General features: G+C 37.3%; 1 protein-coding gene across 1 annotated transcript in view; it reads left to right on the plus strand.

Annotated features, from left to right (window-relative positions):
* Ptbp3 (polypyrimidine tract binding protein 3) overlaps positions 1-16,572 on the plus strand; it is a 78,847-nt gene extending 62,275 nt beyond the window's left edge. Inside the window, exons 9-15 of the mRNA XM_057790422.1 lie at positions 1,064-1,141; positions 3,858-3,982; positions 4,218-4,251; positions 6,582-6,674; positions 7,706-7,922; positions 11,208-11,285; positions 11,416-16,572. Coding sequence (XP_057646405.1) covers positions 1,064-1,141; positions 3,858-3,982; positions 4,218-4,251; positions 6,582-6,674; positions 7,706-7,922; positions 11,208-11,285; positions 11,416-11,548 — 758 coding nt within the window. The 3' untranslated portion in view covers positions 11,549-16,572. The remainder of the gene's footprint in view (positions 1-1,063; positions 1,142-3,857; positions 3,983-4,217; positions 4,252-6,581; positions 6,675-7,705; positions 7,923-11,207; positions 11,286-11,415) is intronic.
* Positions 16,573-16,996: the final 424 nt, after the last annotated feature.

Here is a 16,996-nt window from a genome sequence, read left to right on the forward strand (position 1 = left end):
ATTTCTTTTTATTCCCTGAAAACTGTTCCCTTCTCTTTATTTATTGTGTAACTTCTGTTGAAAGGCCTCCTCACATTTCCAGTGTATTTCATAAGGTTCCAGGGATCATTGTTTTCCCATTTTAAAGCTGTTGTCTTTCTCTATAGGATATAGGATATTTTCCTCCCTTCACCTTAGGCCTGACCATCCTATTGTCTTATGCCCTTTTAACCGGAGCTTTTGTCTGTAGGCACTCAAAGCTAAGTCAGCATAATTACAAGTCTGTATGTTGCTTATAATAATTCCGAGTTTGCCATGCTGTTTCCTTTGAGTTCTTACAGTCATTTCACACTTGATTCTTTCCTTGGAACTGACTCCTGTTTTATTGACTCTGTCACGAGGCTTCCTAAGGAAAGAGTGGCATTGCTTGTCCAAATACACAGCACCATACTTCGCAGCAACATACTGTCTAGCTCAAACTTTCCCTTAAGTTCCAGAGATGTCTTCCCTGAACCATCCTAGTGAAGTCTCTGTGGTGCCTCCTTAGTCCACTTGCTGTATTATATACCTAGAGGACCCTTGGCATGTGAATCTCTGTAATTCATACTTGTATCTTTAAACATTTCAATGACAAAAATTTATCTCAGGTTTGTTTGTTTAAATAAAATCACACCCTAGATTCATGACCCTCCTGCTTCAGTAATGGAATTAAAAGCATGTGCCATAATGTCCAGCTTCATTATTTCTTCTCATCAGTCCAGTACTACTTCAGTACATTACAGTTTAACAAACACTTGATGGCTTTTCATACAGGAAAAAAAAAATGCCTCTAGATAAACACCAGAATCTTAGCCTAGTCCAGACTTAATAGATAAGCTCTGTTCTTCATCCTTGAACCCAGTTGAAAGGGCTCAACCTCTCTAGATAGCAAGGGCTTTTATACTTTAGGGATTACCTACTGAACAACTATGATTCCATAATGGTTCAGTTCCATTTATAATGTATTTTCATATAGGCATTTCATATTGTGTTGGTAAGCATAGTTAGCAGACAGTGTATTTATTATAGCCTCTCTTCTTCCCAGGTGCACCAGGTATAATTTCCTCTCCATATGCAGGGGCTGCTGGATTTGCCCCCACCATTGGATTTCCTCAAGCTACAGGTGAATCCTTTCAGGTTGAATTTGAAATGTTTCTTTAAATGAAATTCTTTGTTTTCTAGGAGCTCACCAAAATTTGAACGATTTAAAATAAAGGCCTTAAGGTGTAACAACCATGGAGTAACTTGTATAGTCAAGCATCTTTCTGTTTACAAACATTTCTCATAGTGTCACTGTGCACTCAGTAATTCCACTGTGTGTTTTAAATCACTCAATTTCTCTTGGCACAAATAACTATGGATTAAGTACATTATTTAGCCTTTATCAGGTTGCTAGATGGTGTATATAATCTGCTTCTTTCTTTATTGATAAGCTTGTTATGTGAACAGACCTGATTTTTACTGTCTTTGTTTCTTTGACACTTTGAAGGCAGCATAGACAATAAAAATGTAGACAACTTTTGAAAATGTTTTACCATTCATGAGTTCTGAAGAGTATTTATCAGTGAAGGGTATGAGTGTCATTTATTTCAAGAAATGCAAACTCACTCTGTAGACAGATTAGCCTAAACTCACAGTGATCTTTCTGTTTCTACCCTCTTGAATAGTGGGATTTAAGGTGTGCACTACCACCTGGCTTTAATTATGACTTTTTATTTGATCATATCGTTGGTAATTTTGTGTCTATAAACAGGTTTGTGATTAAGAAGTGTATGCTATGAATCTGATTTTACATACTACATTTACATACTCATTTACAACATTGTAAGTTTAAAACAGTATAATGTACATGGGGGGGGATATAAAAGCCAATGAATGCTTCTAATTTGATAAGCCTTATAAAGCCAAGCAGAGCACATACATACACACTGTAGTGTTGGAGGAAGGTCGCTTGTTGGTTCCCTGCTGCCCGGCTAGCTTGGACCCGAAATAATCACACAGAAACTGTATTAATTAAATCACCGCTTGGCCCATTAGCTCCAGCTTCTTATTGGCTTATTCTTATTATATTAATTTAACCCATTTCTATTGATCTGTGTATCGCCATGCGGCAGTGGCTTATTGGCAAATTTTCAGCATGTCTGACTCTGGCAGCTGCTCCATGGCTTCTCTCTAACTCTAACTTGGCCCTTCTTTCTCCCAGCATTTAGCCTAGCTTTCCCTGCCTACCTAAGTTCTGCCTTGCTCTAGGTCCAGAGCACTTTCTTTATTCATTATGGTAATCCCAGCATACAGAGGGGACTCCGACATCTTTTAGTGGATATATGACTTACACTTAGTAGCAAAAATTGCAAGGTGAATTAGAAGGGCATGGAAAATAGATCATATGAAGGAAAAAGTTTCCTGTACAAAGAATTCAAGCTAGGTGTGGTGTTGCACACCTTCATTTATAGCAGTCACGAGACTGAGGTAGGAGGATCTCAGAGTTCCAGGCCATCCAGAGATATAAAGTGACCCTATCACTCGCCCCCTCCCTTCCAAGGGCATTCAATTGGAGAATGCCATCTGCACAGTCTTTTTTTGTTGTTGTTTTGTTTGTTTGTTTGTTTTTTAAATATTTATTTATTATGTGTACAATATTCTGTCTGTGTATATGCCTGTAAGCCAGAAGAGGGCACTAGACCTCATTCCAGATGGTTGTGAGCCACCATGTGGTTGCTGGGAATTGAACTCAGGACCTTTGGAAGAGCAGGCAATGCTCTTAACCACTGAGCCATCTCTCCAGTCCTGTTTGTTTGTTTGTTTTTTGAGACAGGGTTTCTCTGTGGTTTTGGAGCCTGTCCTGGAACTAGCTCTTGTAGACCAGGCTGGTCTTGAACTCACAGAGATCCACTGCCTCTGCCTCCCGAGTGCTGGGATTAAAGGCATCCACCACCACCGCCCAGCCTGCACAGTCTTAAAATTCTTATATTATCAAACAAAATAAGGTGAATTTCAAGTCTGTTGCAATTTAATTGCAGGATGTAAATTAGAGTGATCAGATAAATATAAAAAATGTTAAACCGAAAGAGCTAAAATGAGACAGGAGATGTAGCTAAGTGATAGTGTGTGCCTAACACACGAGGCCTTGGTTTCATTCCAGGTACAGTAAGATAAATAAATTGGCTCCTTTTATAGTACCAGAGGTTCCTATATCCTTAAGTTCTTTTAAAGCAAAGATAGAAATAGTGGATCTTCTGAGAAAGTGCTGTTTTAAGTATAGTGTCAATATATAATCCTTTGCCGTAGTTTAAGAATATCCTGGGCAGTAAAAATTCTAAAACAAGATAAACTTATTGTTGATTATAATCTGCATATATAGCACTTTACACAGTTAAAAATATTTTCATACATTTGATACTTTGGTTGAAGGACTATATATTTATATCTAATATATTTACATATGTGTGTCATATAAAAATTAGGTAAAATATATAGCTGATTTTACTTGTGGTCAATATGAAAATTACATCCACTTGACATGAAGGTACTGGATAGAATGTGGTCCCAGGTGATAGGCTTTCTGTGAAGCTTAATTGATTTTTAAGACCAATGAGTCCAGTTACTATGTAGAGCCAATATGAATGGTATTAATTAAAAATAATATCAACAAATAAGGAACTCATCTTTCAAACAGACTATGGAAAGAAAAGCTGTTCTTGGATAGCCTTTATGATAATCTGTATACTTTTTAAAAATGCTCAATTACTTTGCTTACGTTGTATCTATCAAATGTTATTCTCCAGATAACTATAATGTAAGAAGATATTTTTGTGTTTTAAAAGGTCTGTCTGTTCCAGCTGTTCCTGGAGCCCTTGGTCCCCTCACACTCACCTCCTCTGCTGTCACTGGAAGGATGGCCATTCCTGGGACAAGTGGCATACCAGGGAATTCTGTTCTGCTTGTCACCAACCTCAATCCTGATGTGAGTTGAGAAGTGGTCTAAGTAGTCTTTCAGGAAATGGGATGGTGGGTTCTTACATGTAGTCTAGGTTTGTGTTAAAATGCTTAAATCTGTTTTAAGGATTTTAAATAAAATGTATCACCAGAATATAGAAACAGAACAGTGCTTTAACAGAATAAACTGTCCTTATTACACTGTAAATAAACTTGTTTTAAAATTGGGCTCTATTTAGTTATATTTTGTGTTATCTTTTCAGTTTATCACACCACATGGACTTTTTATCCTATTTGGTAAGTTCTTTTTTGTTTGTTTTTAGTGTCATCTATCTATAAATGTGAAATGAGCACATGATTCATTTAGTAATATTTGTTTTTTTTTTTAATATTTATTATGTATACAATATTCTGTCTGTGTGTCTGCCTGCAGGCCAGAAGAGGGCATCAGATCTCGTTTCAGATGGTTGTGAGTCACCATGTGGTTTCTGAGAATTGAACTCAGGACCTTTGGAAGAGCAGGCAATGCTCTTAACCACTGAGCTATCTCTCCAGCCCAGTAATATTTGTTGATTAATTTTATATGCTTAGTAATATGTTTGACACTAAAGATAGAGCAAAGATTATAATCGGGGAACTTAAATTTGTAAGTGTTGGTATAAAGCAGGGAGTATTAGTCAGTATATCTAGCTGACTAAGCAAAAATGTTAGCTGACTTTTGAAAAATGAGGAAGAACCAGCCAAGGAGACATGTTGCCGGTGGAGCTTTCCTGTCCGGCAGTTGCTCTCAGTAAGCACACTGAGAGCTCAGGCTAATTACTAACTCACTCTTACATTTCAAATTAACCCATTTAAATCCACAGGCAATAGGATGAGAGAGAGAATCTAGGCTTGGAATGGGCTTTTTGAAATCTTAAAGCCCACCCCCAGTGACAAACTTCCTCCAACAAGGCCACACTTCCTAATCCTTTTAAATAGTACCACTCCAGGTGGCCAAGTAGTCCGATCTGACCAAATAGTCAAATCTATGAGTTTATTGGGGTCATTATCTGTGGTGTGCCTTTGAATGTTAGAAGCTAACCTGGCTTGAGTCGGCTCTACCTTGTGGGTCCTGAAGATCAAACTCAGGTTGTCAGGCACCGTTTCTAGCTCCAGTTTTTACTATGTGTTCACAGTTGCTCAGGATCACCACAGTCCAGCTTTAGAATTATTCCATTACCTAAGAGACCACTTATGCTCTTTAGTCACTGTCAATGCTGCTAATGGTAGCACATGCAATTAATGGTTGTATAATATTGAATTAACACTGTATCTTTATATGACCTGTTGTCTGAAGTAGGTCTTCTTTAAGAGTAAAATATGCCTTCATTAAAAAAGTGAAGTCTCCCATGTCTTAAAGAACAAATTAGATAGATGTATCTATTTGGTTACAGGGTGTTTGATTTTGATTTTTTTTTTTTTTTTTTTTTTTTTTTTGAGACAGGGTCTCACTGTATATAGTCTTGGCTGTCCTGGAATTTTCTGTGTAAGCCATGCTGGCCTTGAACGCAGAGCTCCGCCTGCCTCTGCCTCTCCTGAGTGCTGGGATCAAGCGTGTACCTTCATGCCCAGCTCTATATTTTGTTTTTAGAAATGCCTCCTTCAGCCTCCACTTTTGAGAGGGGCAGTAGATTCAGAACACTTGATTTTGTTGTTGTTGTTGTTTTCAATTTTTAAATCCATTTCTAGGTTAAAAGTTATCTTTAGGTGTTAGTAACCATCTCTCATTTGTTCCTTTGAAGATTTTCATAGCCGTTTTCTTATTGAATTACAAGTATAGTGAGGTTCCTTTATACAGAACTCTGATTTTATATACTGTGGAAACTGCAGTGTATTACAGTACATTAGGCAGAGGGAAATGAAAGAATGCTTTTTACATTGTAGTCCCTCTTTAATTTTTGTAGAGTAAAAGTGATAAACTAGTGTTTCATTGTCTTCCCACACCCAGATTAATTATTTTGCCTGTCTTCCGTGATAGAGGACCCACTCTGGGAATTACTAGTAATTAAAAAAAAATTTAAAAAAAATTCATAGCCGGGTGGTGGTGGCGCACGCCTTTAATCCCAGCACTCGGGAGGCAGAAGCAGGCGGATCTCTGTTAGTTCGAGGCCAGCCTGGTCTACAAGAGCTAGTTCCAGGACAGGAACCAAAAGCTACGGAGAAACCCTGTCTTGAAAAAAAAAAAATCATGTAATGAGATGAGCTAGAAGGTGTTAGGGTAGTCCTTCAGTGCACACTCAACAGTTGTGAGAATGGAAGAAGTGGACAGTGAGGAGGGGTGCTTAGCCCGTAAATTCCAAAGGTGCTGGCTATTAGGTGAAAGATTTTAAGAACCGTGTCAGAAGTGGGTGTGGAGAGGAGCAGTTGTGTGCATAGTGCTCCCTTTTGTCTTTGCCGGGGCTGTTCAATGCTAGATGTAGGAAGCCGTAAGGAGGAGTCAATTCATTGGGTTTATACTGAATGATGTATTGACAAGATACCTGAGAGATAAAGCTGTGAAACTTACTAGGACAGGATGCATGAAATTGCCACAGGATGGTATGTGGTATACCCAGGCATTTAAATGCAGTGTTTTGTGTTTTAATTAGGAGTGTATGGTGATGTCCATCGAGTGAAGATCATGTTTAACAAGAAAGAAAACGCTTTGGTGCAGATGGCAGACGCAAGTCAAGCTCAGCTCGGTACTGACAGTGGTGATGCCTGTTTTGCATGTGGATTTTCCCTCAGGGTGGGCAGTGTGGAACTGGGAGGGATGTGGTTTTGCAGCAGCACTTTCTGATAGTATTTCCCTTCTTATTTGCATCTGCTTTACTCGAAACTCTGAAGTTCATTATCTAAAACACATAACACACTTTTAGTTTTTACAGTTTGGACTCCAGGGTTTCCCATTCACTTTAAACTATTAAACCTTACTTGTCATGAGGCTTTATGGGTCTTCATTTTTCTTGTAAAATCTGAAAAATTATATGATCTGAAGAGAAGCTAGAATATTCTTTTTTTTTTCTAAATTAGATTTTCTAGAGCTGTTGAATAATTTAAAGGGGGCAGATTTCCTAAGAATGGTACAAGAATGTTTCATTCCCTGGCCACTAAAATATAACTACTCTGATATCTTACAAAAATGCTTTGCTTACCTTGAGAGCCTTATGTGTTCTTATAGCACTCTGCTCAGAAGTTATTTTGTTTGTTATTAGTTTAATTTTTAGTTGCTTTTATTATAACAAAATGAAGTTACTTAATACTTCTTACTATGAGCACTTGGGTTTTTTGTTTTGTTTTTCTGTGTGACATGCCTGGCTCCTAGAACTTGCTCTTTAAACTAGGCTGTCCTCGAACTCAAAAGAGATCACTTGCCTCTCTCTCCTAAGTGCTGGAATTGAAGTTGTGTGCCACCACCGCTCGGCTCTGGTAATTTTTTTGTTGTTTATAAAATTTTATGTGTATACCCATTTTGTCTGTATATTTGTTTGCGCACCACATGTGTGCTGGCAGAAGCCAGAGAATTGAATTGGAGTTAAAGACAGTCTGAAGTTGACATGTACGGCTGAGCACTGAACATGGGGTTTTTGGGAAAAGCAGCAAATGCTCTTAACTTATGAGCTATCTTTCCAGCCCCTGAGCTCAAACTTTTAAATGAGAAAATGAAAAAATGGTAACATATTATTAAGGATCTCAGTATTCAAACTTTCCTCATTTTATTCCTGTTCTATAGCAATGAACCATCTAAGTGGTCAGAGACTTTATGGAAAAGTACTTCGTGCTACACTGTCCAAACACCAAGCAGTCCAGCTCCCTAGAGAGGGACAGGAAGACCAAGGTCTGACTAAGGACTTCAGCAATAGTCCCCTGCATCGCTTTAAAAAGCCCGGCTCAAAGAACTTCCAGAATATCTTCCCGCCGTCAGCCACTCTACATCTTTCCAACATCCCGTATGTATCCAAGAAGTTCTTTTGATGATTAATCTGTAATATGTGTCTTGGGAGAAGCAAAAGCTACAAAATTGTTCTAAACTCCATAGTTCTCATCTATTGCCAACTTCTTTTATGTGCCACCATGCTGTGGAAAGCCTTTATTTCCAATCATACCCTTTTTTTCCCAAGACATTTTTAAAGATTTATAAATTCCTGTGTATTTTATGTACATTGGTGTTTTACTTTCATGTATGTCTATACAAAGATGTCAAATTCCCTGGAACTGGAGTTTCAGACAGTTGTAAACTGCCATGTGGGTGCTGGGAATTGAACCCACATCCTCTGGAAAAGTAGTCAGTGCTCTTAACCTCTCTCCAGTCCCTAATCCTACCCTTAAAAGTGAAGTTGTCAGCACTTGAGGATTTTCAAATAAAGAATTTTAGTTACTAGCTTCTCTATTTGAAGTGAGGATAAAAATAAGTATATGTAGCCTACTGGTGGTTCTCTATGAGTTTGAGGCCAGTGTGGCCTACAGAGCGAGTTCCAGGACAGGCTCCAAAGCTACACAGAGAAACCCTGTCTCGGGGACAAATATGTAGATATTCCTTTGGTAGACACATAGGATATAAATGTGATGTAAAACCACTGTACTCATTAACACAGTATCTCTGCCTTGGAGCTACGTAAGAAGTTGAGTGCTTGCATCGGAGATTGTATAGCTCACACACAGCATGAGATATCTAGTCTCTGACCTCTCAAAGAAAAAAATGTATTGTAATTCCTAAATGTTAAAAACTTTAAACTTACTCATGAAAGGAGTAAGTTTTGGAACTAGTGCTAAAAGTTATAGTTGCCCCTTCCCCCCAAAAAAGGAACAGCCTAGATAGAAAGCCATTGAAGAGACCTCTTAAGAAATTATGATGAGGATGCTGGAGTGTAGTTCTCCACAGCTGATGGCTTCTGGTGGGAGTGTAGGTGGGGAAGGACTCAGTTTTCTTTATGGCTACCAAGAGTGTGCCCATGCAACAGTGAGTATATGGGCAACACAAATTGGACACCCCCCCCCCTTATTCTTTCTTTTTTGGAGGTCAGGTCATAAGGGTACGAGGACAGACATAAAAGGAAAGTGAGTGTGTTGGGTTCATGATGTGAAATTCCGAAATATCACTAAAAATAGTACGAAAAGGAAAAAAAGTTGTGGGAGTGTGTATGTGTGTACAATTTAAAAACCAAGGGGTTGGCTGGGTCAAGTTTTGGAATATAATTCTAAGAACCTGAGGTAACTAGTAAATAAAAATAATTACTCAATAGTTTTAACTATTCAGTTTCTCTGCTGGTGTACAGTCAGGCTTGATGAGAAACTTTTTATCTCGGTTAGGCTGTAAAATCAAACCTCATGCCAACTAGGCAATGGAGGAGTGAGTCACTTTAAGAAATGAATACCTGCCGTGTGGTGGTGGTGCTTCCAGGTCAGCCTGGCCTACAGAGCAAGTTGAAGGACAGCCAGGGCTACACAGAGAAACCTGCCTGTCTAAATGGGCTTGTTATTGTTAGGTATCTGTGTGTGTGGTTGGTTAATTGGCTGGTGAATTTTTTTGTTTTGTTTTTGTTTTTTGATTTTTTTTTTTCGAGACAGGGTTTCTCTATCTCTGGAGCCTGTTCTGGATCTCATTCTGTAGACCAGGCTGGTCTCGAACTCACAGAGATCTGCCAGTCTCTCCCTCCTGCGTGCTGGGATTAAAGGTGTATGGCACTGCCACCCAATAATTTTGTTTTTTAATCTCTGTATCCAGTCCTCATGTATAGTTAGTAAGTTCTCTACCATTGAGCTAGACACCCAGTCCTTTTCTTTCTTGAAGCTTTTCGAACTTGAGACTCATTGGCTTTTAGGATTGTGCCCAGTTTGTTCCTTAAGTATAGAATTATGCAGGGGCTGGTCACTGATTATAACCCACATAGGACATTAGAAGTGAAAAAAAGAAATAATACTGGTATTTCTGAATTTTCTCCATATTCTGTGTTCTTTAAGCATGATTATGGTGCTTTTACATGTGTAACCTCATTGTATCTTCATAACAACCATTTTTGTTTTGTTTTAATATAAAATCTGTATAATGATGATTATTTTGACTGTTCAGTATATAGTGCTGTGCACATTTTACGTTAAGAACGTTGCATATTTTTTGTGTAACCATTCACTCCTATCTGCATTACCTTTTTTTTTTTTAAATATTTATTTATTTATTATGTATACAATGTTCTGTCTGTGTGTATTCCTGAAGGCCAGAAGAGGGCACCAGACCTCATTACAGATGGTTGTGAGCCACCATGTGGTTGCTGGGAATTGAACTCAGGACCTTTGGAAGAGCAAGCAATGCTCTTAACCGCTGAGCCATCTCTCCAGCCCCTCTGCATTACCTTTTTATTATTCAAACTGAAACCGTCCCATTAAGCAGTAACACTCGACTTTTCTGTGAGCTCTAGTCTGATAACTGTTATGCCCCTTACTAGTTATTTCTAATAGTCTTTGAAATAAGGTCATTAGTTTCAGTCTATTGATGGGACTCAGACTAGGAATAATTAATTCAAAAGGGTACACAAATGAGTAAGGAATGTGGTGTAAGCACAGATCTGTTACCCCGAGGAATCAGTGATGTTGTTTCATCATGTACTGCCTGCATGATAGACCACTGTACTAGTTATTCATTGCTGTATAACATTACCCCAAAACTTAGCATGCTATTCAATATTTGTCACATTGTTAATTAGTAATGTAGAGATGGCTCAACTAAGTGGTCTCTGAGTATGTCTCATAAGGTTGAAGTCAAAATGCCAGGCAAAGAGGTATCAGAGAATGTAGCTCAGTGGTTGAGCTTGTATTTGACATGTGGAAAACCCAGGATTCAGTTCTCAGCATGTATTGTCATTTCTGTGCTATCCTAAGGGATACAGAGGACATCTCGGTGCAGTATGAGAGGAGAATAGCCCAGGTGTAAATATTCTTAGAAACTGGCCAACCCATACACCTTCCAGACACCATGAAAGCTATAAAGACTGTATAATTCTGGGCTATAGCTAGTAAGCCAGAGCTGGAGAAGTAGCTTTAATAGAGTTAATTACTAATGCCAATAGTGTGAGAAATAATCATTTTGAAAGAATACATATTTTTTATTTTTCTTTATATAATATCTCCAAAGAGATTGTTGGAACATAAGTGCTCAAGGGATCCGATGGTGATCAGAGCGCATCTGTGACTCTCTTGCCAATAGAACTAATGTAGTTGATAACTCTGATATTTTGCAGCCCTTCTGTTACAATGGATGATTTGAAGAACCTTTTCATAGACGCTGGATGCTCAGTGAAGGCTTTTAAATTCTTTCAGTAAGTCCTTGCTTTCAAAAGTAATTAACATTATTTAACATGGTTTGTAGCTTTTTAAAAGTAGTTCTGCAAAGTCCTTTGGTCTAAAACCAAATTAATTGTACTTTTTATTTTTTCCTTGTCATTATAGGAAGGATCGTAAGATGGCACTCATTCAGTTGGGGTCTGTGGAAGAAGCAATCCAGGCCCTTATTGAGCTTCACAATCATGATCTTGGAGAGAATCATCACCTCAGAGTTTCCTTCTCAAAGTCCACCATCTGAGCTCTCTGTGAATGTTCTCCTGAAACTGGACCATAATTTCAGTAAAGTCTTCAGGCACAAACTTTAGCAGCTCAAGACCAATTCTGCCTCTTTCACAAAAGTAACTCTTTGGGAGTTTGATTAATATTCAAGTACATTCAAAACAAGAGATATTCCTTTTTTTCTCCAATTTTTCCCACCAATGTTGATCAAAGGTTTGCTTTTCCTTTGTACTGCAGTTTCTATGAAAATAACTTTCAGGAAAAAAGATCAGGAAAATATTTTTTAAATAATTTAATTCCCTGAATTAGATTTCAAAAGGATAGACTTTGTTTAAGTTTGGGTCCAGATCAGCCTTACATGACATTTCTAGTATCCTTTGTACTTTGAGGAATTTAGGCATACAGACTTTTACAATTTCTTGATGTAATTTAAACCACTTACAACCAAGTTTTTAACTTTATGATTCAGCAATTTCCCTGTAGAAAATGATGTTCACTTATAAATTATATCAGATATTTGCATCTATTGATAGTTATTATACATAACCACATGGAGTTATATTGGAAGCAGGTTTATAAACATGCATGCTTTCTTTCAGTGATTTTTTTTTCACTGTATGTCACTCCTTTGAATAATGCATATCTTCTCTTTCAAAGACTTTTTGGAAACGCAAAGTGTTGCAATTGTCCCAGGGAAACAGAAGTGGAATTCAGCCTAGATCTGTTACAATATCAGAATAGTGAACCATTTTAGAAAAAAAATTATGTTTTGAATTTCAAAATGACATTTGTCAAGTAATGTAATATGATCTTGGAAAATTTTAAAAGAAAAGTAATCCTACTTTTTTATAATTGTTTTCAGAAAAAAAGTTTACAGTCTTAAGGAAAATATTCAGGTCTATCATATGGTTTGACAGATTTTTTAAAAGTTATTTTTGGTAAGGTCTTCTTTTAGAAAAAAATCTCAAGGGTTTTTTGTACCACTATAATCTCTAATACTCAGAATTACTGTGTATTTACTTAATTTCTTATTATGTGCCTTATTATGTGCTTAAGATATAATAGATTAGAGTTTTATCTAAATATCTAGAAAGATAAATTGTGGGCTTGGTGAGCATTCTGTTATTTCTTTCCTTGTCTTGGATTTTAAGGGTTTTCCCCCCGTTTTTCATTGCAATTTTAAGTGGTTTCAATAATAGTTTCTATTCAAATTTTTGGTGCTTTGGTATAGTGATGGGCTAGGGAAGGGTGAGTGGTTTGGGAATAACTCAGTGTGCACCTGTAGGCCTCTGTTGTGACCGCTGGTTGCCTCCAGCCTTCTTGTAAAGTCAGAGCTGCAGAACTGTGTCTCAGTTCACATGTGTCTGACCTTTACCACCCGTTAGGATTTGTCTCAGGATTACTCGGTTCTTTCTCAGCACTCAAGGACTTGATTATCTTTATTAATGGAACTTCATTACTGAATGTCCACATATTTGGAATATGAGAAAGTGGGTTATTTTTTATACTCTGACCCTCTTACGTTTTTGGTTGAATGTAAGGTACATGTTAATGTTGCTTCAGTGATTATATCATGTAAAATTGTTTCTTAATATAAAACTGCTTTTGTTAATTATTCCTTCAATGCTTAATTGGTTTCTAAAATACAGGATTATCAAAGGGATCAATTTTGTCCACCCCTTTTCACTTTTAATATTCTCAAATTTGATCATCTCATCTTTTAAAGAGTATCTCATTCTTCTGTTTTCAGCCATTAATTTGAACATACATTTTTCATTTTTTTAAAAGAAAAAGTTTTATAGAAAATAGAAGCTGAAAGAGATAATTATAGATTGTTTAAATCAGAATTCCCTCAGTAAGAAGCAACAGTCCATAGAACAGACAGAGAGATGCTAGCTTGGGACATTTCAGATGGGGTTACCTTAGTATTGGCTGAATAGATGGGCATGATAATTAAACATTGGTTGGGTGTTTTCCCACTTACATTTGAGGTATGTTTCACCTGAATACCAAATAAAGGAGGGGAAATGGAACTGTCTCCCCAAATTTGCTCTTTTCACACAGACTCTATATTAATTTTCAGTGACATTTTAAATTGGATTGCTTCCTTTATTTTGAGTTGGGAACTATGTAATTTATTAATTCATGACATAAGATCCAGCATACGTGTAGCAAAAGTTACTGATAACAGAAGGGAAATCATAATAGTGTTGAATGTAATTCTGAAGTAGGGATGGCCTTTAAATTGAGAGAACACTGAAATCCTTTTCAGGGATTTGTGTAGATATGTGTGCGTGTGTGTGTGTGTATAAATAAGTGTATATACATACATATACTCTTTTAATGTTATATATACATATGCACATTACGTACATTTTAATTTATTGACAAAATTAACAAAATTAAGATTTGGGAATGTAGGATATGCTTATTTTAAAAGAGCATGTTTGAAGTCATCCGGTTGTGTCTAAAATTAGCTGTAGCATATGGATGCTGTCCATATTGAGCTCTTTATTGTTTGAATTATAGAGGTCTACATATTTGTGTTGGCATAGTTTTAAATACCGGGGTGATGGAAAATTTTGATCTGTATTTTTGTTTTGGCATGCACTTATTCAGTATCTTTTAGCAGTGGTGGGTGGTTTTGTTTTTTTTTTTGTTTTTTTTTTTTTTGCTGTTGATCTTTGCGACTGCCTTGCTGAGTTAATTTACTTTTTCGGGGGAGTGTTGTCATATCACTTTTCAAGGTATCCTAACTAAGCATATATAAATTCAGGACTTAAGGAAATAGCAGTACACATTTTAAAACAGTGCTATATATAGCAAGATGTTTTACTTTGGGGTTCGCATAACTCATATATTGGTAAAATGTGTTTTGTGATATATGAGAATAGACAAAATCATGTATTCTCTTAATTGACAATTTGCTAGAGTTTCAGGATTACTCCATATCCCCATAAAATGACATGAGATCTTTGGGACTAAATACTAGATGCAATTTTTTGTAGCAGTGTTTGAACTGAATGTTTTAGAGTCATAGCTGCTATCTTTTAAATTCCTTCTTTGTCCTTTCCTGCTGTGGTGATTAAGGGCCTGTTGAAGGTTAGGAACTAGCCCTTATGAGCCAGGCATGGTAGCACACAGCTGGAGGAGGCTGAATGTTGTGTTTGAAACCCAGCCTTGCTACATGAGCCTGTGTCCCCATCTACCCCCAAGATAAAACCAACAAATAGCTATTAGGAATCTATAAAGTGTCAATTTTTAAAGTCTTCATTTCATCACACAGAGCATTTATATTTGAATGAATATATTATGCAGTTTCTTGTCTAGTTTCACTAAATATTCTTGGACAGAAAACAACAAACTCAGAAATAATGATCTTTTGTGCCTCAGTGAATCCACTTGTAAACCCCAGATTACCTCCTAGAAAGCCAGTGTGTACTGCTATTTTAAAACCAAGAGCATGACTGGTGAGAGCATTTTTCTCAGCTTTTCCTTTGTCTTGATCTACTGGCAATGAGAAGAAAACTGCCAGACTCTTCACTGTTGTGCTAAAACAAACCCAGTTTAGATTGTACATAACTTTGAAGTATAACTCGGCTGTTTTTTTAAAGGGTTGTTTTAGTAGAAGACTGTTTGCAGTCTTTTTCAGAGCAAATCCTAACAGGTACTTGTGAATTGTTTTTAAAAAAGAAAGAAAATTACAGAAACGTTAATTGGGGGTGTAAAGGTGGAAAACAAAACAGGGCCAAAGTTTACGTGCCTTCTTCAGTAGTCTCGTCGGCCTTTCTCCTACTGGAGCCTAAGGTAGCATTGGCATTTTGATTTTCAGGAAATGTGTACTGTACAGTTTAAGAGAATGTTGTCCCACAAACTAGTCATCCAAGCAAACAGTCCCGAGTAAACAAAAGCTCAGCTGCATGTCTGCTTCCGCACAGAAAGCAGAGCATTGTATGGTGCCGGAGCAGAACTGCTTTCCGTCTTTACGGTGGTCACCTTAGCTGTCTCAGGCTGAGGCACATGCTCCAGAGAACAGGGACCTTGGTGATGATAACTGTCATGCCCGAAAACTGCTTATGACAAACTTCACTTAACGCTGCCAACAGAGTTTTGTTATGTTCATAGTAGTTCTAAGAACAGGTGTTCTACGTAGTTGTTTTTGGTGTCATTAAGAATATCATACTCTAGTCTTTCTTTTTTTCTTACCACTCCTTGTTACCCAGATCTTTAAAAATACATCCCGTATCCAGGAAGTACTAATAATTACAAACATTGTTGACCACACCAAGTTTTACATTGAAATTTCACCTCATTGCTCTGACCAAAGACTGCCTGTTCTGGTTTTAACTGATCTGTGAAGCATTTTCCCTGAGCTCTTTTCTGAAAGATACCACGCAGAGCGGCCTTGACTTTCCATTTCCTCCTGATGAATAGACTGCTTAGAGAAAAATGGGAATTTTACTGTGAACAGAATAAGTGGACAGCAAGGATGGTCATTTTCAGTACTGTATTTGAGGGGGGAATAGCACAGCTAAAAACCTCTAATATTGTCTAGTGTTTTACATGGTCTGTTCATAAAATTCCCCTTTTCTGTTTGTAAGAATGTTCATCTAACAGAAGAAAATGCTGTAAATATTTGTAACAACATTTTTTTAAACCAGGCCAAAAAGGAAAAAAAAAACGGTTTTTGGGAACAAGTTAACATATAAAGTGGTTTTATAGAAAATAGCAATTGTCTTGTATATTTTGATAAGCAGCAGTACCAGATTTCATTTGTAATACAGTTTGTGGTATTGGAAGAAAAGGATTCTGTGATTGTCTAAGTGAATTATGTTATAAATGCAAAGAGGAGAAAATATTAAAAACCATATTTTCTAACTGTGTAGTGCATGGTTAATTCAAGCTTCTGTACACTACAATATTGATTCCGTTTTCCTTCGGTTTGTATATTTGATACCTGTTACATGGAATCTCAGTCTCCTTTCCTAACAAGTATAGCATTGTAGCATGCCTTTTAATAAATGTCATGGCATCTGTACTCTCTTAAAATTTTTCTGTGTTATCGTCTGTGCTTTGGGTTCCCCTTGTCTTACCTGTAATCCTAACGACGTCATAATTTCCTTTACTCCCCATGGCCGTCCGTCTCAAGTCATCATGCTGGAGAGCAAGTGCTTAAACAACTCTAATAGAATTGTCTGCTCCTTAGGTATAATTTTCTGATCTTAAAATACACCACCTTGTTGGGATGTTCTCCACTGCATACACAAATCAGAGTGCTCACAGCCTTCCTCCCTCCAGGCCTTTGTATACAGCTGGAGACAGTGTGGCCTAGTGAGCTTGCGCCCTTTGAGTTAAAGGTTACCAGTTACTGTGGCCGCACTGCTTTTCTGTAGGCAAGCCCTTTGCTGCTCACTTCTGTATTGTTGCAGTTCGGGAGTACTACGTCTCTTTTACTCAAAGCTCTCTA

Source organism: Chionomys nivalis, chromosome 16 (assembly GCF_950005125.1).
Source record: "Chionomys nivalis chromosome 16, mChiNiv1.1, whole genome shotgun sequence".
In the NCBI taxonomy this organism is placed as follows: Eukaryota; Metazoa; Chordata; class Mammalia; order Rodentia; family Cricetidae; genus Chionomys; species Chionomys nivalis.